Genomic DNA, 25,774 nt, shown 5'->3' with positions numbered 1-25,774 from the left:
TACCCTAGGGATTGAGCCCACATCCCCCCCATGGCAGTCAGATTCTTACCTGTCTGAGCCACCAGGGAAGCCCCCATAAGTATCATGTAATTGTTAGCTAAGGTTACTACCTACAGCTCTAGGCCCACCTCCTGATGATGCCTCAACCACAGGAAAGCAAAAGGACTTCTCCCTCCCAGCTCCAGGATGAAAAGCTCAAGGGAGGCTCTGATTGGCTGAGTATGGGTCATGTGCCAACCTGCTGACAAAGCACTGTGGCCAGGAGGCAGAACATCAATTCTTGTTAATGATTGGTGGATGGATGGATTGAATCTATAATACACGTACATGATAAAAATCAAACAATAGGTAAAGTTATGCCATGGCAAGTAGGCCACTGCTTCTCAGAAGTTTCTACCAGTGCCTTTTGAGTGTGTTAACATTCCAGAAATAATTTGTGCATCTGTAAGCACGCACATCGTAAGCATGCACATCAATGCATAGAGATATAGATACAGATTTCCTGCACCTTTTTTTCACACGAATGATTGTATGCTGGATATTTCCCACTTCTTTGAGTGTTCGTCTCCTCGCTCTGCCCTTTTCCAAAGCCAGATGCACTGATCTCTGTGGCCTAGGACTTCCTTGCCCCTGCTTCTAGTTGTGATTGACCAACTTAAGGCCCTGGCAGATTAGAAGGCCAGAGGCAAATGGGAGGGGAGTATTTATTCCCCCAGCTGCCACCTTGTGAGTCCCAAGGCATAGTGTGCATGCGTGCATACTAAGTCACTTCAGTCATGGCCCACTCTTTGCGACCCCATGAACTATAACCTGCCAGGCTCCTCTGTCCATGGGATTCTCCAGGCAAGAATACTGGAGTGGGTTGCCATTTCCTCCTCCAGGGGATCTTCCCAACCCAGGGATCGAACTCGAGTTTCTTACATCTCCTGCATTGACAGAGATGGGTTCTTTACCACCTGGGAAGACCCAAGGCATGGCTACTCCTCTACTAAATCCATAGCTCCTGCCAACTCTCCAAACCTCAGAGGCAGCCGCCCCTCTACTACATAAAGCCCCCACATTGGCTGGCCCAGGGCCCTGCACCCTTCCCCGTGGGTTCCCCTTAACCCTTCCCACAATTTGATAAAGTCTTCTGTGACACCTCCTCTCCAACAAGGTGAGCCTATCCCTATTAGAGGATTCTGCCCCGATTACTGTCCCCTCCCCATTTTCCTTCTTTAAAGTCAGGGGTCCCCAGACTCTGAAGTCAGACTGCTAGGGTTTAGTCACAGCCCTGCCACTTTTTACATGAGTCACCTGGGCAAAGATACTGTTCTGACCTGTGAAGGCAGTGGTAGTAACCCCCCGCAGTTGGTGTGAAAATTCACTGTGCTCTGAACATGCCCCTTAGTAGGGGGCTCAGCCCTTAGTGGGTACTGGTTAAATGCTTTCTCATCTAAGCCAGATGTTATCCGAACCCCAATGTCCCCAAGGCCCCACTGGGCAACCTCTGTCAGGGATCTTCACGTCCTGTCTGGCCATCCTGGTCAAGGCATATTTGAACATGGGTTGGATTTGGGGTGGTGACTGATGGAACGTGTGTCCAGAAGGGAGCCATTCTCCATCCTGTGTCAGTGGCTCCATCTCAGCCTCGAAAAGTACCGGACTCCTGCCTCACCTTAGTGGATCACGTACCAGCTGTCCACGAGACGTCTGGAAGGATGCAGCCATTCTGGGGAAAGCTGCAGGTGAACATGTCAACACCCTTTCAGTTTACTTTACCTTTGAGTCTTCCAACCTCTTGGAAAGCCAGCACCAAGGAAATGGAGGGGTGGATATTAGAAACGCTGGTTGAAGGACTTCCCCCGTGGTCCAGTGGCTAAGACTGCACTCCCAATGCAGGGCAGCCCGGGTTCCATCCCTGGTCAGGGAGCTAGATCCCACATGCTGCAACTAAGACCCAGGGCAGCCAAATATATAAATAAATACTTTAAGAAAGAAAAGAAACGCTGGTTGGTGTGGGAGAAGTCGAGAGGGACAGAAGTGCGAGGCCAAGAGGGTGGGCCTGAGCCCGGGGCAAGAAGAGCAGCTGAGATGCCCCTGCCCTCTTAGTTCTAGGGCTCAGGCCCCAGAAAGGGGGTTAATTATATTTTTTCAGCCCACCTCATGGGCTTCTGGAGAGAATCCACGTTAACAACCAAGGAGGACAAACTCCACAGCGGGACATAATGGAGCTGGGGTTTTCCTTAGGGAGCGTCTGCACCACTTTCATTCCAGACACTAAGGCACAGAGCCTCGGGCCTAACGAGAGCTTCAAGGATCTTTGAAAATGTTTAAGTCTTGAAAAAAAAAAATGATAGGCTGCAAATTATGAAAATAGTAATAGCAAAATCAAATTCTACAAATGATTAATTTATATATTCGCTCTTCATTAATTGTTAAATCAAGTAGACATCAAAATCTCACTGCATTTGAAAACTGTTTGTAAAGATAGATTTTTCTCATGTCACAAGAATTCACAAGTATGCCAGTGCCTGCCAGGAAATAACGGCTAATCGCAAGTTAAATGAGTGACTTATAACGAAATCTTTTGTGTGTGTGTGTGTGGCCACATGGCTTGTAGAATCTCAGTTCTGAGACCAGGGATTGGACTGGACCTGGGCCACAGCAGTGAAACCCCAGAATCCCAACCACTAGGCTACCAGGGAACTCCTGAAACTCTATCATTTTAATGACAAAATCACTGGTCTTCCCCAGTGAACTTCATCCTGCCAGGGGATGGTCTGTTTCCAGAATCATTGCTACTTCTGCCTTTTTCTCTTTCTTATACATCATGAATACCAACCAAAAAAAAAAAAAAAAAAAAAAACCACCAACCCTCAGTTTCTTTAAAGCGGAAAAAAACAGAAGCTGACAATAGATTGAAAATCCATTCATCTGCCGGTTGCATTGCAGGGACATGGTGTTTTCGATGAGACAGCCAGTTTCTAATACCAAAGTCACCTTTGGCTAATTTGCATTTGTGGCTTTTCCAATCCTGGTTTCCCCCAACCCACCCCTGTGCCATCAAGGGAGAGCAGGTACTTTCCAAACCCACAGTTCACAAATGCCAGGGATTGTTGTTTTTAACGCAGTGTGTGTGTGCTCAGCCGTGTCTGGCTCTCTGTGACCTCATGGGTTGTAGTCCGCCAGGCTCCTCTGTCCATGGACTCTCCAGGCAAGAACACTGGAGCGGGTTGCCATGCCCTCCTCCAGGAGATCTTCCCCACCCAGGGACCGAACCTGGGTCTCCTATGCCTCATGCATTGGCAGGCGGATTCTTTACCTCTTGACCTATCTGGGAAGCCCTTTGAATGCTGAGTCTCCCTCATTGTCAAAGTCTCTTCTCTAAGTGACTTTACTCAGAAATGTCTCTCTCTCTCTCAAGGTAAACCCAGATGGCATCACCTGAGCCCTCACCCTCAGCCTCTCACAGTCAGGCTCTACTGGAACCCACCCCCAGGCTCCCACAGAAAAGAGGAACTGGTCTCTGTCTAGAGCTCCTCTGTTCAAAAATTTCAGTTGTTTGAATGGTTTATTTTATCCAGCACATTGATTAGTTATTAATTATGAAAATAGTAATAGCAAAATCAAATTCTACAAATGATTAATTTATATATTCGCTCTTCATTAATTGTTAAATCAAGTAGACATCAAAATCTCACTGCATTTGAAAACTGTTTGTAAAGATAGATTTTTCTCATGTCACAAGAATTCACAAGTATGCCAGTGCCTGCCAGGAAATAACGGCTAATCGCAAGTTAAATGAGTGACTTATAACGAAATCTTTTGTGTGTGTGTGTGTGGCCACATGGCTTGTAGAATCTCAGTTCTGAGACCAGGGATTGGACTGGACCTGGGCCACAGCAGTGAAACCCCAGAATCCCAACCACTAGGCTACCAGGGAACTCCTGAAACTCTATCATTTTAATGACAAAATCACTGGTCTCTTTAATTAAATCATCTGAGTGAGCCCTCCGAAGACCGTGAACAATCTGACTGGAAGCCAAGCCCCCTACACAAGTTTTAAAACAGAAAAAAAAAAAATGCAGGGCATGCAGGAGAACAAGGGTGACTCAGCTGTGTCTTAGGAAGGGCCCATGTCCCCACGAGGACGGGGGTGAGCTAAGGCTGCTGTCTGGAGGCTTGGGAGCTGGCTGCTGAGGAGCGGACGATCCAGGGTGGATACACAGTGGCACGTGCCTGGACTGGCACTGTGTGCCTGGTGGACACACAGCGGCACGACACTGAGGTGCTCCAGCAAAAGTGGGATAGAAAAGCACCCTCCCTTTGTGCGTGCAAAGTCACTCAGTCGTGTCTGACTCTTTGCGACAATACGGACTATAACTTACCAGGCTCCTCTGTCCAAGGGATTCTCCAGGTGATAATACTGGAGTGAGTTGTTGTTTCACTTAGACAAAGGCAAGTTAATGTTTCTGGGTCAAGTTCTTTCTGGTTGAATTTTAGGGACCTGACAGAGCCCTAAATCAGACCAAAACAATTCTGGGGACTGAACGTGTTGGAGGGAATGCCGTTTCCAATTCCATGGCAAAGTTACTCTTAAGGAGGAGCTGTTCTTTCAGACCAGGGACAAACCCCAGAGCCTGTTCGCCAGCGGGATGGTCTACGGGAACCCATATTCCCACAGGAATTAACACTTCATTCCATGTCTCCCCCAGCCCTGTACACATGTACGGACAGCCTCCTCCACCATCAACATTCCCACCAGAAGGTTCATTTGTTACAGCCCAGCCACCTACCCTGACACATCACTGTCACCCAGGGGACAGAGCGTACCTTAGATCCCCTGGAGGAGGAAATGGCAGCCCACTCCAGTACTCAATTCTTGCCTGGAAAATTCCATGGGCAGAGGAGCCTGGCGGGCTACAGTCCACGGGGCCACACGTCCCTTCCCATTGCAGTGCGTCCCCTGCACACATTTGATCGCTTCACGTGATTTGCCACTGCACTGACCTGCCACCTCAGGCGTCTTTCTGCTTATCCCCATGCATGGAGGGTTTACAATTAGAAGGGGAAAAAATATTTTAATTCTTTGGAGCAAACTTTAAGAAGATGTAAAGCAGCTCCAAAAATTGTGAAACCTTTTAAAACTCCAACTTTGGTAAGTTTCTTGTAATTTTATGAACAAACTCTCTATATTGTTCACTTGGAGGGTGAGTGGAAGTCTAGGCAAAAGATCATCTCAAATAGAGCAGTTTCATGTCCAGATGAAAAACATACTTTACCCGTTTGCAAAAAATGACACACTTTTTGAGCTAACAAATGGGTCTCCCTAAAACTTTGGGTTTTCACGAATCTTTGAACACCGGTGAAACTGACAACTAGCATGGTTAACACATTTTCAGAGAACCAACAAGCCAAACCATTCCCCAGTTCTCAGAAGAATAATCTGAGATGTATTTGTTGGCTCTGTCGTTTTGAAGATTTTATATGAAGAAAGCAAAGAGACTGCTCGTCTCTGTGCAGTGGACCAGGCGCTGGTCCAAGCTGGTGGCCCCGTTAGCCTCCCATCGGCGGATGCTCTCCCAGCCAGCAAGTCCCGGGGGCCGTCCTGTCACAGAGAAGATCCAGCTTCAGCACAAGACGCTCCTCCCAGGGAGCCCAGGTGTGACGGCCAGCGAGCGGAGGGCCTCTGCCTTCCTGTGCTCAGAACTTCTGAAAGAGGAGGTACAGCTGATCTTACCCTGCCCCTCCCCCTGCCTACTCTGCAGCCTCCAAACAGATTGCTTTCCCTGGGTCATTTCTCTGCTGTGAATGTGTTGCAATTGAGGCTCTTAGGAGAACACGGAGCAGAACAATCACTAAATGTTGTTGTTGTTCAGCCGCTAAGTCATGTCCGACTCTTTGCCACCCCATGGACTGCAGCACTCCAGGCTTCCCTGTCCTTCCCTGTCTCCTGGAGCTTGCTCATTGAGCAAGCTTGTCCATTGAGTCAGTGATGCCATCTCACCCTCTCGCCCTCTGTCACCCTCCTCTTCCCCGGCCGTCAATCTTTCCCAGCATCAGTGAAGTGAAAGTCATTCAGTCCTGTCTGACTCTTTGCGACCCCATGGACTCTACAGTCCATGGAATTCTCCAGGCCAGAATCCTGGAGTGGGTAGCCTTTCCCTTCTCCAGAGCATCTTCCAAACCCAGGGATTGAACCAGGTCTCCCACATTGCAGGCGGATTCTTTACCAACTGAGCTATTAGGGAAGCCCTTCCCAGCATCAGGGTCTTCTCCAGTGAGTTGTCTCTTCATATCAGGTGGCCAAAGTATTGGAGCTTCAGGTTCACATCAGTCCTTCCAGTGAATATTCAGAGTCAGTTTCCTTTAGGATTGACCGGTTGGGTCTCCATGCAGTCCAAGGGACTCTCAAGAGTCTTCTCCAACACCACAGTGCAAAAACATCAATTCTTTGGTCCTCAGTCTTCTTCGTGGTCCGACTCTCACATCTGTACATGACTGCTAGAAAAACCACAGCTTTGACTATACTATGGACCTTTGTCAGCACAGTGATGTCTCTACTTTTGAATATGCTGTGTAGGTCAGTCACAGCTTTCATTCTAAGGAGGAAGCATCTTTGAATCACTAAATAGGGCCCCATGATGCATGGGTCACATTCCATTACAAGAAAAACTCACACTACATACGTATGTGGTTAATGACATGTATTGGGTGTCAAGGTTTTGAAAGGCACTATTTTGACATTAAAATGTGTTCTTCTCTGTATTATGTGTTCTTTTCTGTATTAATGGCCTGTCTTCTGAGTTTTCTTTTCAAGGCTTTCTAAATTTTCCTCTTTAGAACGAAGAAATCTGAAAGACCTATCATACCATTCTTTCTAGCAGCTCTAAATGGGAAACAAAGACACTCATTAGTAATCTCTTACTGCACATCATACTGTTTCTATGCAATATAGCATAATTTAGCTTTACCTTAAAAATTGACTGTGGTCTCAAATCAGTAATTATTACCTCTAAAAATAAAGCACTCTATTTTCTTACATTGAAAAATGCATATATATTTCTAGGTGAAAAAAAATTAGTACTAGGTTTAAATTTTTTTTTTATTGACAACTCAAATTTAGTCACTAGTATAAAGAGGATCTTTCTAGTATTTTAAAAGTTGATCCAGTAGAGCTCAAAGGAGTGTCTTAAGTCTATCAAACTTTGGCATTGACAACGTCTTTTGACTTTTCTCCTTATCTACAGACAGTTTTATTTCTTAAAAGATGTGAACGTTAGTAAACTTCTACTAGCATCTTAGATGTAAAAATACTGAACTGGAACAATGTTCATTTTCCATGTCAGTGGGAACATAAGAACTGCCTTGAGGGCTCATATTTAAAAGTAATAGGAACACAAGTTAGTGGTTCTGAAACATACTTTACCATAAAAAGGAACCACCTCTTATGGGCCCAGGGGAATGACACCTTAGGAAGAGCCTCCCATTGGAGCCACCTGGCGATAGAGAGTGGACATCTCCCTGAACGATAGAGAGTGGACGCCCCTCCTGGGTGCAGGGACCTCCCACCTCAGGAGCCCAACCTCTGCTCAGGCAGAATCCGGTTACTGTCTTTGTAATTGTAAACACCGGGTTATAAACTCCCACCTCGCAGCCTGCAGTTAAATGCCCTTTACCTATACTTTCAGGCTGGGCAACCACGCATTTCTGTTGGGATGGTTGAAGCCTGAGGGGTGCACCAGACGTCCCCGAGGGGAGGCCCAGTGGGCACTTGACATCGGAGCTTGGAGCTGGGGGCCAAGGCCAGACAGAACCCACGGGCAACTCAGAGGGGGGCGAGTTATCCCGCCACCGGCCTTCTTAAGCATAGGGTGTCAAATGGTTTAAACACCAGGGCTCGTTCAAAAGGAAGAGTTCGTTTCTTAACAATGAAACACAGAAATGGGTCCCTGCAGGCGGGGGGAGTTCTGACTCCCCGCTTGAGTGAGGAGCGACTCCATTCGCCCCTTCCCGTGGGCGTGGGGGGTGGGGGAGGGGGAGGGGGTGGGGTGGGGAGGTGGGGAATGCGATTCTGGAGGGTGGAGGAGAGGAAGGGGTTTCGAGGGCTCCAGGTGAGGGCTGTGGGGGCGCCCGGCTCCCCTTAGGGGCGGAGGGGAGGGGCCAGCTCCGGAGCACCCCAGATGGGTTGGGGGGGGCGGGGGGAGGGGACGAAAGCCTGGGAGGTGGGGACGGGCCTGCCGGGTGCGGGCTCCCGGGCCGGGCAGCGGGACTGACACGGTCAGTGTCGCCATCAGCGGCTCCGTCGCCTTGCCGTCACAAACACACGCGTGCGCGCACCACCACTACGTCCCGGCACGGCACGCGTGGCTCTCCGCAAACCTGTCCTGTGGCTCCAGGTGGCGGGTGTGGGGGCTCGGGGGACTTTGGGCAGGGGCGCCTGGGGGCCTGGGGAGCGGCCCCGCTGTCCAGAGGCCGGCGAACGTCACCTTTCAGACCCGCAGAGGCGCGGAGCCGACACCTGGGGGGCGGCTCCTCCCTCGCGGGGCACAGCCCCTGCAGGCAGCACCGGGGGCAGGTGGGGGGCGAGGTGCACGGGGTCACTTCCCACTGCTCCTCACTCACGCGGGGAGTCTGGACTCCCTCCACCTGCGGGGACCCATTTCTGGGTTGCATTGTGGAGAAACGAACTCTTCCTTTTGAACGCACCGTGGTGTTAAACCATCGCACATCCCGTGCTTAAGAAGGCCCGGGCGGGATGTGAGGTCTGCGCGCTGAGCGGCGCCCCCGCCCGGCCTCCTCACACCACCGAGCCACACCTGACACCTCGGGGCTGGGGGGCTCGGCGTGTGCTCCTTCCCTCCCGTCAAAGGCCCGATCGATCTCTGAGAGCCGAGAGCCCCGGGGCGCGCACTTACGCGCTCTCCTTCAGCGAGGAGAGGTAGGCCTCGGTGTCCGACGCAGGGATGTCCGAGTCGAGCTCCGACAGGTAGCGGTAGACGTAGGAGAAGGTCCCGAAAGGGATGCGCGCGGGCCCGCCCTCGGGATCCGTGGTCAGGATCTCGCAGAGGTGCTTCATCGCAGTGTTCAGTGACTGGAGACAGCAGAGGGCAGGCGGGGAAACGGTTACCGCTGCGATGAGCTAAGAAAGACAGCAAAGACAGCCGCCGACAGACACCTGCGTACAGCCTACAGAAGTTCTCCCCCAAGTATGTTCTCGGCGGTCTAAACTAAGAACTACCGGGAATTTACAATCGCCACAAGGAAGAAAAAGAAAAGGGTCGATCAGGATGTAATTGACCTGAAAAAAGTTTGATTTCCAGATTCTCTCTCATGTTAAACAGGGAATGACTCCTAAAGAGACAAGAGGAAGCCTGGATCTTATTGAGGAGGGACAAGGCAACTTGCACACCAGTCCCTCTGGCCCCACAACATACCTGGGCCATCCGTGGTGGGGGAGTGGGGCTGGCAGGGCCCTGAGCAGGCTTGGGGCAGCGGCAAACCTGGGTCACACACCCCCTCAACCCCATCTTCCACTGCATCCTTGACTTTCAGCCAGAACTCCTCCCCGCCCCCACGTGGCTCGAGCTTCCAGAACATTCCAGAGCATGCTGACGCTCCTCCATCCGACCCCTTCTAGTCACCAAGGCATGAGGGTGAGGGTCAGGGGAGCCCTGGCACATGTCAAACACCCCAGGAAGGTGCATCTAGTCATGGCTATGGTTTTTCCAGTAGTCATGTATGGATGTAAGGGTTGGACTATAAAGAAAGCTGAGTGCTGAAGAATTGATGGTTTTGAATTGTGGTGCTGGAGAAGACTCCTGAGAGTCCCTTGGACTGCCAGGAAATCCAATCAGTCCATCCTAAAGGAGATCAGTCCTGAATATTCATTGGAAAGACTGATGTTGAAGCTGAAACTCCAATGCTTTGGCCACCTGATGTTAAGAACTGACTCCTTGGAAAAGACCCTGATGCTGGGAAAGATGGAAGGTGGGAGAAGCAGGGGACAACAGAGTATGAGATGGTTGGACAGCATCACTGATTCGATGGATATTAGTTTGAGTAAGCTCCAGGAGTTGATGATGGACAGGGAGCCGTGCTGCAGTCCATGGGGTCGCAGAGTCGGACAAGACTGAGCGACTGAACTGGACTTAAATCCCCAGCAGTTTTGCGAGATGGGAGGAAATCAGCCTTGGTGGGCGTGTCTTCACCGCATTTGAGGCCCTTGTCCTGCCCTCAGGGAGCTGAAATGGAGGGCTGCCACAGTGACAGCGGGTCCTACAGAGCGCAGATGCGAGCCTCTGGGACAGACCGGAGCCCTCCAGGGCAGCTCCTGAAGGAATGAAACGTGGGCTGTGCTCACGAGGAAGAGAGAGCCAGGAAAACCGGGGGGGGGGGGGGGGCTGGCTGCAGAGGATGGTTCCCCAACGTGGGGGCCAGGCAGCAGGTGGAGGGGAGGGCATGGGTAGGCCGAATGGATCAGAGCAGCTGTGTGGAAGCGAGTCCCACGGCTCAGGGACACGCAGAGGGCCGGGGCCAGGCCTTGAACACAGTCATTATCCAGCCACCACCCAGCCAGCCGGCTCCTCTGAGGCACCAGTCGGGTGGCGGCAGAGGTCTGGTTCTCACCCAGAGCCTCGACTATTGGAGGACCCACTACCAGCCTCCCAAGGGGGTGGGCAGAACTCACTTCCTGAGGCTATAAGACCACGAGGGGGCCCGCCTCTGGCCAGATGCTAGCCGGAGCCCCTCCGGGCTCTGACAGGCTGCTGAAACAGGCCCTGATACAGGGCCTCCCTGAGGTCCTCTTACTACACACCAGCTTCGTCAACCGCCAGGGGATGGACCAGGCTCTCACAGTGAACATCAGAGAGAAACCAGCGGTGCTTCCCACAGTGGGAGGAGCAAGGCAGGGGCACCGAAATGAGGTTCCTGCCCAGAAAGTGCTAACGGCCCGGCATCACCACACAGCAGGAACCCCGAGAGATGGACTGGTCATCTCACTCACTCCTCATGGTCACTGTGCGAGATGGGGTCAAGGGGGCTGAGAAGCCGGGTCACTCACCCAGATGAGTCAGCTGGGATGGGAATTCAGCAGTCAGCATCCCAAGCCCGGGCCTGACCAGCACATCCCACCTCTGGGCTGGCTCGGGGAGCAAGTGGCAGGGCCAGGGGTGAGCCTGGACCACGGGCGCACACTGCCCCCCGCCCCCACCAGCTGCTGGGACTCCGGGTGTCTGCAAACCATCACCATCCACACCCACCCCAACCGAAGGCCCCTGCTGAGACGGGATGCGGAGGGTGAGTGGACAACCCCACAGTCCTGACGTTAGCCCAGCTCTGGGGGTGAGGGGATGCTCTAGTTAGAAAAAATGGTGGCATTCATTTATTCATTTCTGCAGGGACCACCGCACGCACCATCTCCCCGAAAGACCATCCCCAGGGAGGACTAGGTGAACAGAGAGTTGTGTATTTTACAGGTTCCCTGCTTGAAATGTCTCAGAGACTAGTTGCTCTGTTAGATCCTGCTGTTTGAGCCCACACACCGGATGACAGTCATCGAGGCGGGGCTGGGGGCCTACGGCAGGGCTGAGGGGTGGAGGAAGCTGGCAAGGAGCCAGAGCAGACGCTCTTCTTCAAGATTGCTGCTCCAGCGCTTCCGAGGAAGAGGTATTTTAGGGGGAAAAAATGGATCCAAACATGCTGGCATCACTTCCCCTGACAAAGATGTGATGACATTACCGGTGCTAACATTTCCGACGCAAAGACTCGCAGCAGTTTTTATGTCCACAAGGACTCATTAGGCAACTTGCTTGGCTTGGGAACTCTGTTCCCTACAACAGCTCTCTCACCCGATGGGTCATGGGTCCTAAGGCTACTTGCTCACCAGCTACAAGGACTCATCTTCTGGGCGGTAGCTCCACTAACCCGCTGCTTGTTATTCTCTTGCTGGTGGTTGGTCCAGGAGGCGGCGGCTGCAGTGCACACTGGTACAGTGTGCACGTCTGAAAGTGTCAGTTGCTCAGTGGTGTCCAACTCTTTGTGACCCTGGGGACCGTAGCCCTCCAGGCTCCTCTGTCCATGAGATTCTCCAGGCAAGAATATTGGAGTGAGCTGCCAGTTCCCTCCTCCAGAGGATCTTCCTGACCCAGGGATCAAACCTGCGTCTCTAACATCTTCTGCGTTGGCAGGTGGAGTCTTTACCGTCTGAGCCACCAGGGAAGCCCAGGCATGCCGAGGCCTCATCTCAGATGCGAGTGGAGACGCAAGAGAGACCTGGCCTCCCGAGCACGTGCAGTGCTGGTCCTGTGGGCCCCTCCAGTCTCCCGTGCGGCAGCTGCTGTCCTGCGACACCGCGAGCCACCGTATCGCCCCCGGCGGGTCCCTTTTAGCTGCAGGGAATGAACAACGTGGGCCACACTCTGCCTGACCCTTTGAACACAGGACACAGTGGGGGGCACTCGCTCCTGCCCTGTGGCCAGAGCTCCGGGGGGGAGACTCGACTCAACGTCGGGCAGCGGCACTGACCCCCAGGTCTCATTTTTAAAGAACCCCCCCCCCCGTCTTGCCCTGTTTTACTTCCTTTCCTCACAAGCTTCCTTTTACAGCACGGGCCTGGGGCTCGTGGCTAGTGCCACATTCTCGAATGTGAGTGAAGCCAATGCCTCGGGCTGGAGGGACGGAGGGGCCAGCACGCTCAGCATCCACTGACCCCACCGCCCCCAGCCCCACGGAGCGGACGCACAGCTGGGGTGTGGTGGGCAGGAGCAGCTGTCTCCTAGCTGGGAGGCAGTTAGTACATGAGCCTGCGGCCTGAGGCTCACAGGTGAGCATCTCCAGACGGGCTCGTGAGGCCCCACTGGAAACCTGAACCAGGGGAGAGCGCAGCCTGGAGGATGCCACCTCCAGCACCCAGGGCCCCGCGGTGCTCAGAGACACCAGAGCCCACGGGTGGCCCGCAGCTGGGTGCGATGGGGGTCTGAGGCCTCCAGGGTGAGTGCGGCCGGCAGGCTGGCACACAGTGTTTTAGGGAGCGGATCACCTTAGGACAGGGCTTCCCAGGCGGCTCAGACAGTAAAACAACTGCCTGCAACGCAGGAGACCCGGGTTCAATCCCTGGGTCGGGGAGATCCCCTGGAGAAGGAAATGGCAACGCACTCCAGTACTCTCACCAGGAGAATTCCATGGATGGAGGAGCCTGGTGGGCTACAGTCCATGGGGTCGCAAAGAGTCAGACATGACTGAGCGACTTCACTTTCTTTCTTCTTCTCGCTTTAAGGGTATAAAATGGTATCAAAGGGAAGGCCGGGGAGTTGGCACTCTCTGGGGCGTGTCCCAGCCTGTGGGGGCACAGTGCCTGGGCTACAGAGTCATCACAGGGATCCCCCCTGTGTCCACCAGGAGCGGTGGCTCCGGAGCCCGGGGTCTGAGTTCAAATCCCACCCCGCTGCCTCCCCCTGCCCTCCGCCCCACTCAGCCCTCCAGCCCACGGGTTCCGAGATCAGGGCTTTCCTCAGAGGGCTGCTCAGAGGATTAAAGAGAAAACAGACAAGGGCTCCAAACATTCCCACACCTGGTGAGAACACTGGAAACGACGGCCATACGTAAGCAATACATCCAGATGACACACGTATATTTGCAGCTGTACACACGGAGGGACACTCCCGTGAATGAGGAAGTTCAAAAGCTTTTCAAAGACGAGCCAGAGCTGGGGGAGCAGCTCGTCACTGCAGACTTTCCTCAGTCCTGTGTGGGGCGCGTGGGAAGGTGGACTTGGTCCACAACTGTTTTGCTGCTGTTGTCCAGTCGCTCAGTCATGTCCGACTCTTTGCGACCCCATGGACTGCAGCACGCCAGGCCTCCCGGTCCATCATCTCCCAGAGCCTACTCAAACTCATGTCCATCAAATCGGTGATGCCCTCCAACCATCTCATTCTCTGTCATCCCCTTCTCTTCCTGCCTTCAATCTCTCCCAGGCTCTTTTCCAGTGAGTCAGTTCTTCACATCAGATGGCCAAGTATTGGAGTTTCAGCTTCAGCATCAGTCCTTCCAACGAATATTCGGGACTGATTTCCTTTAGGATGGACTGCTTTGATCTCCTTGCTGTCCAAGGGACTCTTAAGAGTCTTCTCCAGCACCACAAGTTTGAAAGCATCGATTCTTCAGTGCTCAGTCTTCCTTATGGTCAACTTTTAACTTTTTCATGTTATAAAAAAGATTTCCATACTTAAAAAAAAGAACAGATGAAAAATGTTGATCCACTTCTTAGGACATTGATGGGGCAGCAGAAACATTAGGTGAAGATCACAACGCAGACTTGTGGTCATCTCACCCAGCGATCATGAACCTTGGGAGACAGCCCCTCTGCCCATGGCCGAGGTTCCTGAGGCAGAACCCCCTGATGCTCTTGCTCTCGTGCCCTCCCCCCAATCGCATCTGAAGCTTCCACTCAAGAACCAGAGCAGCACTTGGGGCTCAGAGGATATACCAGATGTCGCCCATGGGGTGTCGAGATCCCCTGGCACTCAGAGCACAGCCCACACCAAGCAGCAATCGACAGACATCCATGGAAGGAATGAGACATATGGCTCGGAAATCTCAGAGAAGGTTCCAGTCTTTGCAGAGGACTCAACTCATCCAACTAGAGAGACTCCAAAGAGATCCTGAAAAGCCACAAGCCACGAGACACCGCAGGCGGAGCAGCCAGAGTTGCTGCGTCACAGCGAGGCAGAGTGACCAGATTCCAGCTTCACGGCAGTCCAGTGTGCGGAGAAGTGGACCGCAGTCATCCATGAGAAATTCCTCCCTCTCATCCCGCTTCAGTTCTTCACTGGCTCCTTTCTGAACATTTCCTTCTTCTAAGCATAAAGACAAGTGCTAAGGTGCCAATCTGCCCAAAGAGCCGTCTCCCGGAAGTCACATCGCCGGGCTTTTGGGACGTCTTCAAGCTGTCCCACCAACAGGGGCACCGGTGGGTCAACAGAGCACATGTCCCCTTGGGCCTGGCCCATCACAGCCCCGATGGACCCACAGCTAGCCCTGCCCTGGGTTTTTTTTCGGGGCGGCAGGCCAGGATGGAGCGGGCACCCCAGGCTCTGAACTCTGCCTGGCAGAGGAGCAGGGGACTTTCACACCTGAACCCCCTCCCCAGGGTGGGCTCCCTACAGAGAAATAGGAGAGAGTCAACGGCCCAGTCCGGGCCCAGGCGGCTTAGTCAGGGGCCAGTGCTGGACCCCCACGGGCTGATGGGGTGAGCGACACATTCCGGGAAGAAAAGAGAAGTGAGTGTGCTCTTTCCTGTCACTTGCCCAGGCTTTAGTCCGGAAGGGAAGCTCCATCCTTAACAAATGTCTCCATCTAGCGTCATGCCCCACACACAGCTATGAGGCCTCCTCTTGCAAAACACAAGCTGGTCTGGTTTGAAATCTAGCGCCTGATTCTCCTGATTTGGGAGGAAGCACTTACAAAGATGGATCCCCCAAAGATGAAATATTCTGATTTCCCATCTTTATAAAAATCTAAGCCTCATAAACCAAGTTTAGAGGAATAAACCATCAAATCAAATATTAGGTATTCATTTTGTGTTATTAAAATCTCCCTTTCCCGGAGCTCGGGATGAACAAAGCCACATAAAATTTCCTCCAGTAACTAAATGCATCTTTGTCCTCAGTGACACCCCACTGCGATTCTCCTCAGTGGCCTCGGAGCCCAGAGACAGGTGGCAACAGGGTCTGGGTTGTCCAGCCCAGGGCTGGCGGGAAACGCCACCTGTGGGCAGGGACACCACGAAAGGGAGCAGCCAGCCTGACTCCCGGCTTTTTTGGGGTTTCCGAGTTTCTCACTGGGGCCATGGACAGAGGTGGTAAAGTGCGCGATGCTCGCAGAGCGGGCACTGCACAGCAGAGGGAGGTGAATGAACCGGAGCGTCTGTAGCCAGGCAGATGAACAAAGAGAAATCTAATTTGGAATCAAAGAAGAGTTCCAGAAGATTAGTGACAACATAAAGCTGAAACCAGCTAAAATTAAGTCAAGTACTTCTTGGGGGTCCATATGCGCTCAACGGAAGCAGGCGCTCAGGGCAGCCGATGCTTGACGTGGAGGGCAGTGCGGGGATAGGATGGAAGGTTAGCTGCAGGCAGTTAGCTTTCGGTGGCCCTGTGAGGTAGTGTCAGACAAAGTACTGCTAGAGAGTTAAACGGAATCAAGGAGGCTTGTGCAGGGACCCAAGATGAGGGTGCCCCACGAAGCAAGGACTAAGGATTAGCCAAGTATGTGCTCTGGGGTCCAAAGACTGAAGGGATGGGGTTGCACACCTGGTCTCAGCAGTAAAAGGAGCTGGTTCTTTTCTCAGTCCCTTTCTTCACACACTGAAAGTGGACTTGACCCCTGTGTCTCACGTGGCGACTCAAATTCTAGAGCTGAAGACAGGCTCTAGACTTCCAGCCCCTCCCCACCACACCCACCACCCTTCTCAGTTCAGACTGGAGGGATGTCTGTGTCTTCAGTCCTAAACCTGTATGGGTTATACTTCTTAACATCAGCAAGGTATCTGCTTTAAGTTACTAATAATCGATTTTAACTGCTGTAGGTGACTAATAATTGATTTTAACTAAAATAGAAGATAATTTTATTTCTTTTTGCACAAGAGGGAAACCTATCAATTTGTCAAATGATGTATAGTTTCATAAAAGTCATTGATGCATTCTCTTCTAAACACTAAACACATTTTCACGGTATCTACATGTTTTATCTATTGTTAACATCTTTCACGTTGAGGCACTCATAAGTATTTAACTTCTGTAAGTTAAAGTAACTACAAGCCTAAAATATAATAAGCATCTGAAAAAAACTGCCTAAGACAAAATGACTAAAATCATGAGCGTTACTAAAGTGATAAGAGTGTTCTTACAGTTACTGAAACAGCTAAATTATTTGGACAGCAGGCCTACGATCACTCAGAATTATTAACAGGCTATTTGTAGGTACGTACCCCACCAAGCATGCTGCATCCAAGTGCTAAAAATTTTATCCACTCGATTTTGTCTTCGCAAGGATCCAGCTGCAGGAGAGCTTTGAATTTTTCTATAGGCAGGCACAAATTTTTCCATTTCTGCTCAAGATCTGCTAAGTCCACATATTCCTTGTGGCTACACTATTTGGAAAACACAGCATGACATAATCAATGTTAAGTTGAGGACCCAAGAAATCACATAATGCTTAAGAAGACTTAAATAGAGTACCCATCCCCGTTCAAAGATGAACTTCACCGTTAGCCCACCACCAGGGGAGGGGAGAGGGGTGGGGGTGTATGTGTGTGTGGTCGTGGGAGCTGGGCTACCTGAGCAGGGAAGCGGGGGGGTGGGTGGTACTGGGAACTAGACTGGCAACAAGTTACTTCTTGAGAGAAAAAAGGACTGTGAAGCGAACATGGCATGTTATGACTTAATGAAATGAGCACACAGACACGAGGAGCCTGATTCTCTACTGTCTGCAACACTTCACAACACAAATAAACTTCAACAGACCTAATGAAATCCAACTCCACAACATGCTGACAGTTAAGTGGGAGAAATTTTAACCCAGAAAATAAATGTATTCCTTCTACTATTTTAAGACAACTTGATGAAAATGGGTGACTTCTGTGATCTGCTAGCAGTATTCTGCGTGGAAGAGCTTTGAGCAATTTTCGCGTGTCTTTCCCCAGACTACCTCTCTCTTTCAGTGATTATCCATTTTCCCTTAAGCGAGAAAGCTGTGGGAGAATCCCATGTATAGAAGTCAGCACCCTGGTCAGGAACACATATTGGGGACAAACCACTTTAAAACTCAGGGCTCTACCACTGATCTGTTTTGGCAATACAGCCCAATCATTCCGATAAAACACACTTTCTATGAACTCTCCAAGTGAGCTAGTGGGTCTCAAGGGCTTTCAGGAGGGCTGGAAACCAGATACCCCTTCAGATGAAGAAGGTGGCAGCTTATCATGTTTAGCATAGTTTTTATAAACTCATATTTCAAAAAGGATCTTGCAACCCCCAAGTCTGAAATTCCATATTTTCAAACCTTTCATTTCAGTCCAACAGCCTCTTGCATCTTAACGCAAGTACTTAAAAAAAGAAAGTGTATGTCTATACAATTGTGAACAGTGATCTTGGGTTCTTTAAACCGGAGGAAGGTCACTGAATTCAAGATTCCCTCCTTGATTAAACCTCAAAGGTTCCCTGCAGGGGGCACAGGGCTGTGGATGGATGATCGTGGAGGTCCTGCAGCTTTATCTCATGCTCAGCTGACTGATCACAGACTCTGATACCTGCTTGTGCAAAACTTTAAGGAGTCCTTGAGTCAGGCCTGTGTCTGTTTTCTGAGTGGCCATGGGCATTTCGATTCTGTCCTTCACGGGCAGTGGATCCCCTCTTGACAAAGCTGAAAAATACCTGAAACAACAACAGATATCTCTGAAGCTTCATCGACACATGCTGCTGTTGTTCAATCGCTCAGTCGTGTCCGACTCTTTGCAACCCCATGAACTGTAGCCCTCCAGGCTCCTCTGTCCGTGGGATTCTCCAGGCAAGAATACTGGGGTGGATTGCCACTTCCTTCTTCAGCGGATCTTCCCAACCCAGGGATTGAACACACATCTCCTGCGTTGGCAGGCGGATTCATTGACACACAAGCAACCCTCAAATTCGGGCACTTTCATCACCAACCCCAGAGGGAGGCCGTGATGAGGGAGGACCGGGTTGGGGCCCCTGGCCCAGGCTCCCCTCCTGGCTCCTCCACTCAGCTTTTGGACTTCACCTTCTCCTGTGCCTCAGTTTCCCTGTCTGCACAATGGGGACAATGGCAGCTCCAGACTCAGGGGCCCCCCGTCTGGCACGCCTGGGGGTCTCCAGTAACACATGCTACTTTTATCAAGCAAACACCCATCCAGGTCCCGAGATGCTGCCAGAGGAGGTGGAGGTCAGGGCTCCACATGAGCTCGAGTGCAAGGTCATGTGCAAGGTCATGCCACTTGGACAGTTGCAGACTTGGCCCTGCCGCTTTTTGAGGGGCAGGATTTCAAGCATCTCTGCCTATGCAGGTCTGAGAAACCCCCTCGAGCAGCAAAGTCACCTGATTGGCTGAGTCAGGTGCCGGCATTCCCTACCCTTCACTTTTCCTGCTTGGTACTTTTTTCCCCCTTAATTGTTCCTTTCTGGGACATGGAGATGGCTGCTAATTCGGGGAATAAGCAGGGCATGGAGATAGTTTGGGGCAACAACTCAGGAGAGGGTGCACATCGGGTTTCTTGAGGGAGGGGGAGGGATGCCACGTGGGGTCTCTGCAAAACGCGTGTCAGTGGAGACCGGCTCCTGAAACAATGACATTTGCTGCCCACATCACTCTCCCACCATCAAAAAAATGACATATTCAGGAAAATAAAACACAAAACCACCCAGGATCACAGGAAATAATATAAAAGATATGAAAAACTATGGTTACCCAAGGGGAAATGTGGAGAGAAGGGATAAACTGGGAGACTGACATACACTCACTACTATATAAAAATATATATAACAAGGACCTACTGTATAGCGCAGGGAACTCTACCTAGTATTCTCTAATAACCTATAGGGGTAAAGAGTGCTTCCCAGGTAGCTCGGATGATAAAGAATCTACCTGCAATGCAGAAGACCTGGATTCAATCCCTGGGTTTGGAAGATCCTCTGGAGACGAGAATGGCTACCCACAACAGCATTCTTGCCTGGAAAATTCCATGGACAGAGAAACCAGGCAGGCTATATAGTCCATGGGTCGCAAAGAATTGGACACAACTGAGCGACTAATCAGAGAAGGCAATGGCACCCCACTCCAGTACTCTTGCCTGGAAAATCCCATGGACGGAGGAGCCTGGTGGGCTGCAGTCCAAGGGGTAGCAACCGAATGACTTCCCTTTCACTTTTCACTTTCATGCATTGGAGAAGGAAATGGCAACCCACTCCAGTGTTCTTGCCTGGAGAATCCCAGGGACGGGGGAGCCTGGTGGGCTGCCGTCTATGGGGTCGCACAGAGTTGGACACAACTGAAGTGACTTAGCAGCAGCAGCAGCAGAGCAACTAATACATACATGTACATACATATGGGTAAAGAATCTTAAAAAAAAATGGATATATATATAACTGAATCACTTTTCTATACACTCAAAACTAGAAAAGCACTGTAAATAAACTCTACTCCAATAAAAATTTTTAGATATATGAATAATTAGAAACATCTCAGAACATGTAACAAAGTGTAGGTAAATAGACATTCACCAGACTAAAAGGAATTTTATATCTCACACCCTTTTTCTCTCTCCACCCCTCAAATTCAATTTTGTTTTCATGCTTTTAGGACAAATACAGTCATATTTCGTTAACTTGATGGTTTGAGGGAAAGTTAAAAGGCAGGTAGCTATGAGTTAGACAAATGTAGATCTGAAGCCCTAAAGGGCCAGGCTGGGGGAAGGGTGCTGCATGTGACCATGTTAATCTTAACTAGGGTTTTCATCTATTGTCACCCTGCTTATTTAACCTATATGCAGAGTACATCATGAAAAATGCTGGGCTGGATGAAGCACAAGCTGGAATCACGACTGTAGGGAGAAATATCAATAGCCTCAGATATGCAGATGATACCACCCTTATGGCAAAAAGCAAAGAACTAAAGAGCCTCCTGATGAAAGCGAAAAAAGAGAGTGAAAAAGTTGCCTTAAAACTCAACATTCCAAAAACTAAGATCATGGCATCTGGTCCCGTCACTTCATGGCAAATAGATGGGGAAACAATGGAAACAATGACAGACTTCACTTTGAGGGGCTCCAAAATCATTGTGGATAGTGACTACAACCAAGAAATTAAAAGATGCTTGCTCCTTGGAAGAAAAGCTATGACCAACCTAGACAGCATGTTAAAAATCATCAGTTTGCTGACAAAGGTCTGTATAGTCAAAGCTATGGGTTTTCCAATGGTCATGTACGGATGAGAGAGTTGGACCATAAAGAAGGCTGAGCACCAAAGAATTGATGCTTTTGAATTGTGGTTCTGGAGAAGACTCTTGAGAGTCCCTTGGACTGCAAGGAGATCCAACCAGTCCATCCTAAAGGGGATCAATCCTGAATATTCATTGGAAGGACTGATGCTGAAGCTGAAACTCCAATACTCTGGCCACCTGATGCGAAGAGCTGACTCATTGGAAAATACTCTGATGCTGGGAAAGATTGAGGGCAGGAGAAGGGGACGACAGAGGATGAGATGGTTGGATGGCATCACTGACTTGATGGACATGAGTTTGAGCAAGCTCTGGGAGTTGGTGATGGATAGGGAGGCCTAGCGTGCTGTAGACTGTGGGGTCGCAAAGAGTTGGACACGACTGAGCGACTGAACAACAACCCAGACTATTCCTCATCAGCCATCAGAGCAGGCCCCAGGCTCGGGGCAGCCTCTAGAGCAGTGCCCCCTCCCCAAGAAGGCACAGGCAGTGCCTGGAGGCACCGTTGGTTTTCACAACCAGGGCTGACTGGTATTACTGGCACCTGGTGGGTGCAGGTCAACAGGCTGCTAAGGACCCTACAATGCACAGGACAGCCTCACACTCCCCCAAAGAGCTTTTGGTGACTGCAGCCAAGAAATTAGAAGACGCTTGCTCCTTGGAAGAAAACTATGACCAGCCTAGACAGTGTATTAAAAAGCATCATTTTGCTGACAAATGTCTGTATAGTCAAAGCATCATCAGAGCCAGGGTGGAGGAGGCCTGCTTGAGTGGCCAGGCCAATTTACGTTACATGCACAGAAGGCGCACGTGAGCAAAAGGCTTTAGGGCTCAATGACATAATAAGGTACAGCCAATGGGCTGCGGAGTCACAGCAGAGGCTGGGAGCCAGGCTGGACCACCTTTGCCTCCTGACAACCTCGTCTGACAAGAACCCTCCTGTGAGTGCCTGCTAGCTAGCTAGTGCATCCTGGCTCCCTGCTTGGTTTCTCGTTGTTTTTCCTTCCTATCATGATCCTTGTATCACAGGCTATTTCCTCTCCTGCCTTGTCTTAACCCCAGTCGCTACAAAATCTTTCAAAGACCACTCTACATTCTCCTGAACAACATCTCTGCCTAACAGATTCTGTTCTGAGTGAGCAGAGACACGTGAACAATGCCTGCTTTTTCTCCTCAACGCCAAAATTGTTCTTAAAAACGAAATTAGCGGCATGCAACATTCAGAAGGTTCTTGATTAAGCCTTTTCAATTAAAGTGAAGCTTAAAAGAGTTGCCTCTAAAGTGTTACCAAATATAATGTTCCAAGAAGAAGAAGAAAAAAAAAAGATTAAATCTTGGAAGGTTTGGTTAAGTATGAATAAACTCTTTTGAAAAGCTGTTATCTTTTATTTAGGCTTGAGTAATGGTTAAAACCGGATGCCACAGACTTCCCTGGTGGCCCAATGGATGGGAATCCGCCTGCCGATGCAGGAGACATGGGTTCAGTCCCAGGTCCCAGAAGATCCCACATGCCACAGAGCAACTAATCCCGTGCACCACAACCACCGAGCCCATATTCTACAGCCCAGGAGCCGCAACTACTGAGCCCAATGCTGCAGCTGCTGAAGGCTGTGCGCCCTGGAGCCTGTGCTCTGTGACGAGAGAAGCCACCCCTGTGAGAAGCCCGAGCACAGCAGCTAGAGAGTAACCTCAGCTCTCCACAACCAGGGAAAGCCAGTGTACAGCAGCAAAGACTCAGCAAAACTAAAAAGAGAGAAAAAAAAAAACAGATAAATAAAATGAATTATTAAAAAAAAAAATCCAGAGACCACAATTTTGGGCAAGAACAGAGTCTTTTAGAAGCATTTGTTAGAGGTAAAGTGCTGGTTAACCAGCAGCCTCGTCTGGTAGGTGCAGTGAGGGCACCAAAGATACCCTGGCCCTGATCCCGGAAGCTGTGGATCTTATTTTACATGGCAACAGGGAGTTTGCATTTATTTTGAGCAAATACATGCTCAAATTTTCTCACGTATTTGAGAGAGGATTTTGAGCTGGGAGCACCATCCAGGACTATCTGGATGGTTCCTAAATGCAATCACAAGTGTTCCTAGAGGAGGGAGGCAGAGGTACATGTGAGAACGCCACAGTGCTGGCGATGGAGGAAGGGCCCAGGAGCCCAACAGCACAAGGAATGCAGCTCCAGAAGCTGGAAAAGGCACGGGGAGGGGTCGGATTCTCCCTGGAGTCTCCAGAGAGAGCAAGTAAAAGTGAAAGTCGCTCAGTCGTATCAACTCTTTGCGACCCCATGGACTATACAGTCCATGGAAATCTCCAGGCCAGAATACTGGAGTGGGTAACCTTTCCCTTCTCCAGGAGATCTTTCCAACAACCCAGGGATCGAACCCAGGTCTCCCACAGTGCAGGCGGATTCTTTACCAGCTGAGAGCAAAGCCCTGGCAATGTCTTGAGTGTAGCCTGGTGAAACTGATTTTGGACTTTTGGCTTCCAGAACTGAGAGAACAGAGATGTTTGTTGTTTTAAGCCATCACATTTGGTGGTTATCTGTTACAGCCGTCCTAGTAATAATTCACTTTGGTCATACAATTTATAGAGAAGTTCAGCAAAATTTGACACTCATTACTAAAAAAAAAAAAAAAAAAAAAAAAAAAAAAACCTAAGTTAAATTTCTACTGATTCTGTGACCACAGATTTGAGTTTCTGAGTCTGAGTCTGTTTACTACAAAAGGACAAAGAGCTTTCCTGTAAAAGCATCAGGATTTATTTTAATGATTCTAAAGTCTGCTGGGGCAAAGAATCCGCCTACCAATGCAGGGGACGCAAGAGACTTGGGTTCGATCTCTGGGTAGAGATCTCTGCCTGGAGAAGAAACGGCAACCCACCCCAGTATTCTTCCTGGAAAATTCCGAGGACAGAGGAACCTGGTGGGCTACAGTCCAGAGAGTCGCAAAGAGTCGGACATAACTGAGCAGGGCTGAGTGCACACGCGCACACACACACACACACACACACAAGGTCTGTTGACTTGTGACTTTAAAAGTATTGATAATCTGTTCTTGGAAATGGTTAGAATGTTTGCTGCAAGAAACGGTCAAGTCTCTTGTGCTGTGAACTACGATGGACAGAGTTTAACCTTACTGCATTCTTGGGATGTTTACTCTAACTGGAGCCAGTCCCTCTGGTTCCAAAAAACTCAACAAGTACCTAATCCTGGAGGATTCTCTGATGACAAGGAACATAAGCGTTAAGATTTCTCTTTGTAAAATCATTTCACAAGTAAGATAAAGGGACTGTGATAGTTTGACTTTTATAACACAATGCAAAAACTTTTTATCCCATGTTACTGCTTTATAAATTTCAGTCTACCTGCATAAATACCATTCTCCAAGAATTGTGTCACTACTTCGTAGATAAATGGGCATTGTGCAGTAATTTCTGGTCTCATGGTCAATAACGCATGATGTTTCCTAGACAGATACTTAGGTGTAGATGCCACCACTGCCAAGTTCTGTCGGTACTTGGTCTGTGTCCTGAGGGTTGGACCACTGGGCCAGGTAGGAGGGTTCACTAGACACGACTGGACATGCCGACGGGCCAGCTCTTGCAGGTGCTGGCCCAAGAGGGGCTTACCCCGCGGACCACTGGAGCACGTCGGCGGGCTGGGTGCGGATCGCAGCCTTGGTGAACTGCTTCAGGATGTCGGGCAGTTCGGGGGGGATGTGGATCTGCTGCGCGCAGAACATGGTGTCGGGAAGCGGCATCGCTCTCCGCAGACCAGAACCAAGCTGGAAGAACCAAGGTGTGCTGCGGCGGGGAAAGGGGAGAGGAAGGGCGAATCGGTCAGCCTGGGGCGCGCGGGAGACGCGCCTGCCAAGGGGTTCCGGGGCCGGGGTCCCAGGTGCCGCGTTTAGAGCCTGGCCGGGGCCGGCGGTCTGTGGGGCGGGAGGCGGGGGGCGGGGTCCCAGGGTTAAATTGGGCCAGGCCAGGCCGTCCGTGTCTCCCTGGGTTTGGAGTGGGGCGCGGACGGGGGCGGGGGGTCTCGGGTTTGGAGGCGGGCCAAGGGGCCGGCTTCCCAAGGCGCGGGCGGCGGAGAAAGGCTCTTACCGCTCCTCCACCGCAGGCTCCTCTGAAAATGAGAGCCAACCGCCCCTCCTAGCAACAGACCAGAAGCTCAAACCCTGCGTTATTGTCTCACAGCAGTAACCAGGCAACCGAGACGCGCGCGCGGTCTCCGCCCCTCTGGCATCGCGCAGGCGCACAGGCCTCGAGCCGGGATTGGCAGCGTGTGCCGGTCTGGGCTGGGCTGGCGGGCGAGCGATGCGCTTGCGCAGTCTGCCTTCGGCGCCCGCTTGGCATAAACAGGTAGTTTACGGATGCACGAGCGGAACATTTCAGTTAAAAAAAAAAGGACGTTTAGATCGATTTCCCACTACCAACTGCGAGCGGCGAATTCGCCAAAAGGCCCTCTTTTCCTTTGCACTGGCTCGGTGAAGCTTTGGAACGAGATGCTTCGTGGCCTCCGTGGAAGGAAGCCTTTGAGGTCCTAGGAGCTGACATGTGCCCGCGGCCTGAGCCTCCCTGCGGAAACTTGGCCCCTGCCACTTTATAGAGTGGCAGTTTCCAGCCGAAAGATTTTAACTTGTTTTCCTAAATAAGATGGTGGGGTTGAGCCGATCTAATTGGGTCTGGGAGTAAATAAGGTACTTTTTTTCCCGATACAATAGCTTTGGGGTCCGCGGGTAGGAGAAACTGTTCCATTCTGGTGGATGCTGACTAGGGTAGCGTG

General features: G+C 50.7%; 1 protein-coding gene across 1 annotated transcript; it reads right to left on the bottom strand.

Moving 5' to 3' along the window:
• Positions 1–6,674: 6,674 nt before the first annotated feature.
• On the bottom strand, positions 6,675–25,229 carry ROPN1L (rhophilin associated tail protein 1 like). The gene is made up of 6 exons (XM_040262510.1): positions 25,093–25,229; positions 24,619–24,773; positions 18,293–18,416; positions 16,973–17,134; positions 8,901–9,076; positions 6,675–6,871 (listed from the first exon to the last, which is right to left on the bottom strand). The coding sequence occupies exons 2-6, from the start codon at positions 24,747–24,749 to the stop codon at positions 6,808–6,810; spliced, it is 657 nt and encodes a 218-aa protein (XP_040118444.1). The 5' UTR covers positions 24,750–24,773; positions 25,093–25,229; the 3' UTR covers positions 6,675–6,807.
• Between the last annotated feature and the right edge of the window lie 545 nt (positions 25,230–25,774).

The sequence above is a fragment of the Oryx dammah genome, unplaced genomic scaffold, assembly GCF_014754425.2.
Source record: "Oryx dammah isolate SB20612 unplaced genomic scaffold, SCBI_Odam_1.1 HiC_scaffold_20, whole genome shotgun sequence".
In the NCBI taxonomy this organism is placed as follows: Eukaryota; Metazoa; Chordata; class Mammalia; order Artiodactyla; family Bovidae; genus Oryx; species Oryx dammah.
The sequence above is the reverse complement of the archived record's forward strand: the minus strand, read 5'-3'. Positions and strand labels throughout refer to the sequence as shown.

What these genes read in the sequence shown, in the direction of transcription:
- ROPN1L (XM_040262510.1), bottom strand. Translation starts at nt 24,749, where the DNA reads ATGCCGCTTCCCGACACCATGTTCTGCGCGCAGCAGATCCACATCCCC. An exon ending in GTGCTCCAGTGGTCCGCGGG is followed by an intron (nt 18,417 to 24,618) that starts GTAAGCCCCTCT and finishes TTGTTGTTTCAG; the next exon opens with GTATTTTTCAGCTTTGTCAA. An exon ending in TCCTCGCTGAAGGAGAGCGC is followed by an intron (nt 6,872 to 8,900) that starts GTAAGTGCGCGC and finishes TTTCCCATTTAG; the next exon opens with AGCTGCTAGAAAGAATGGTA.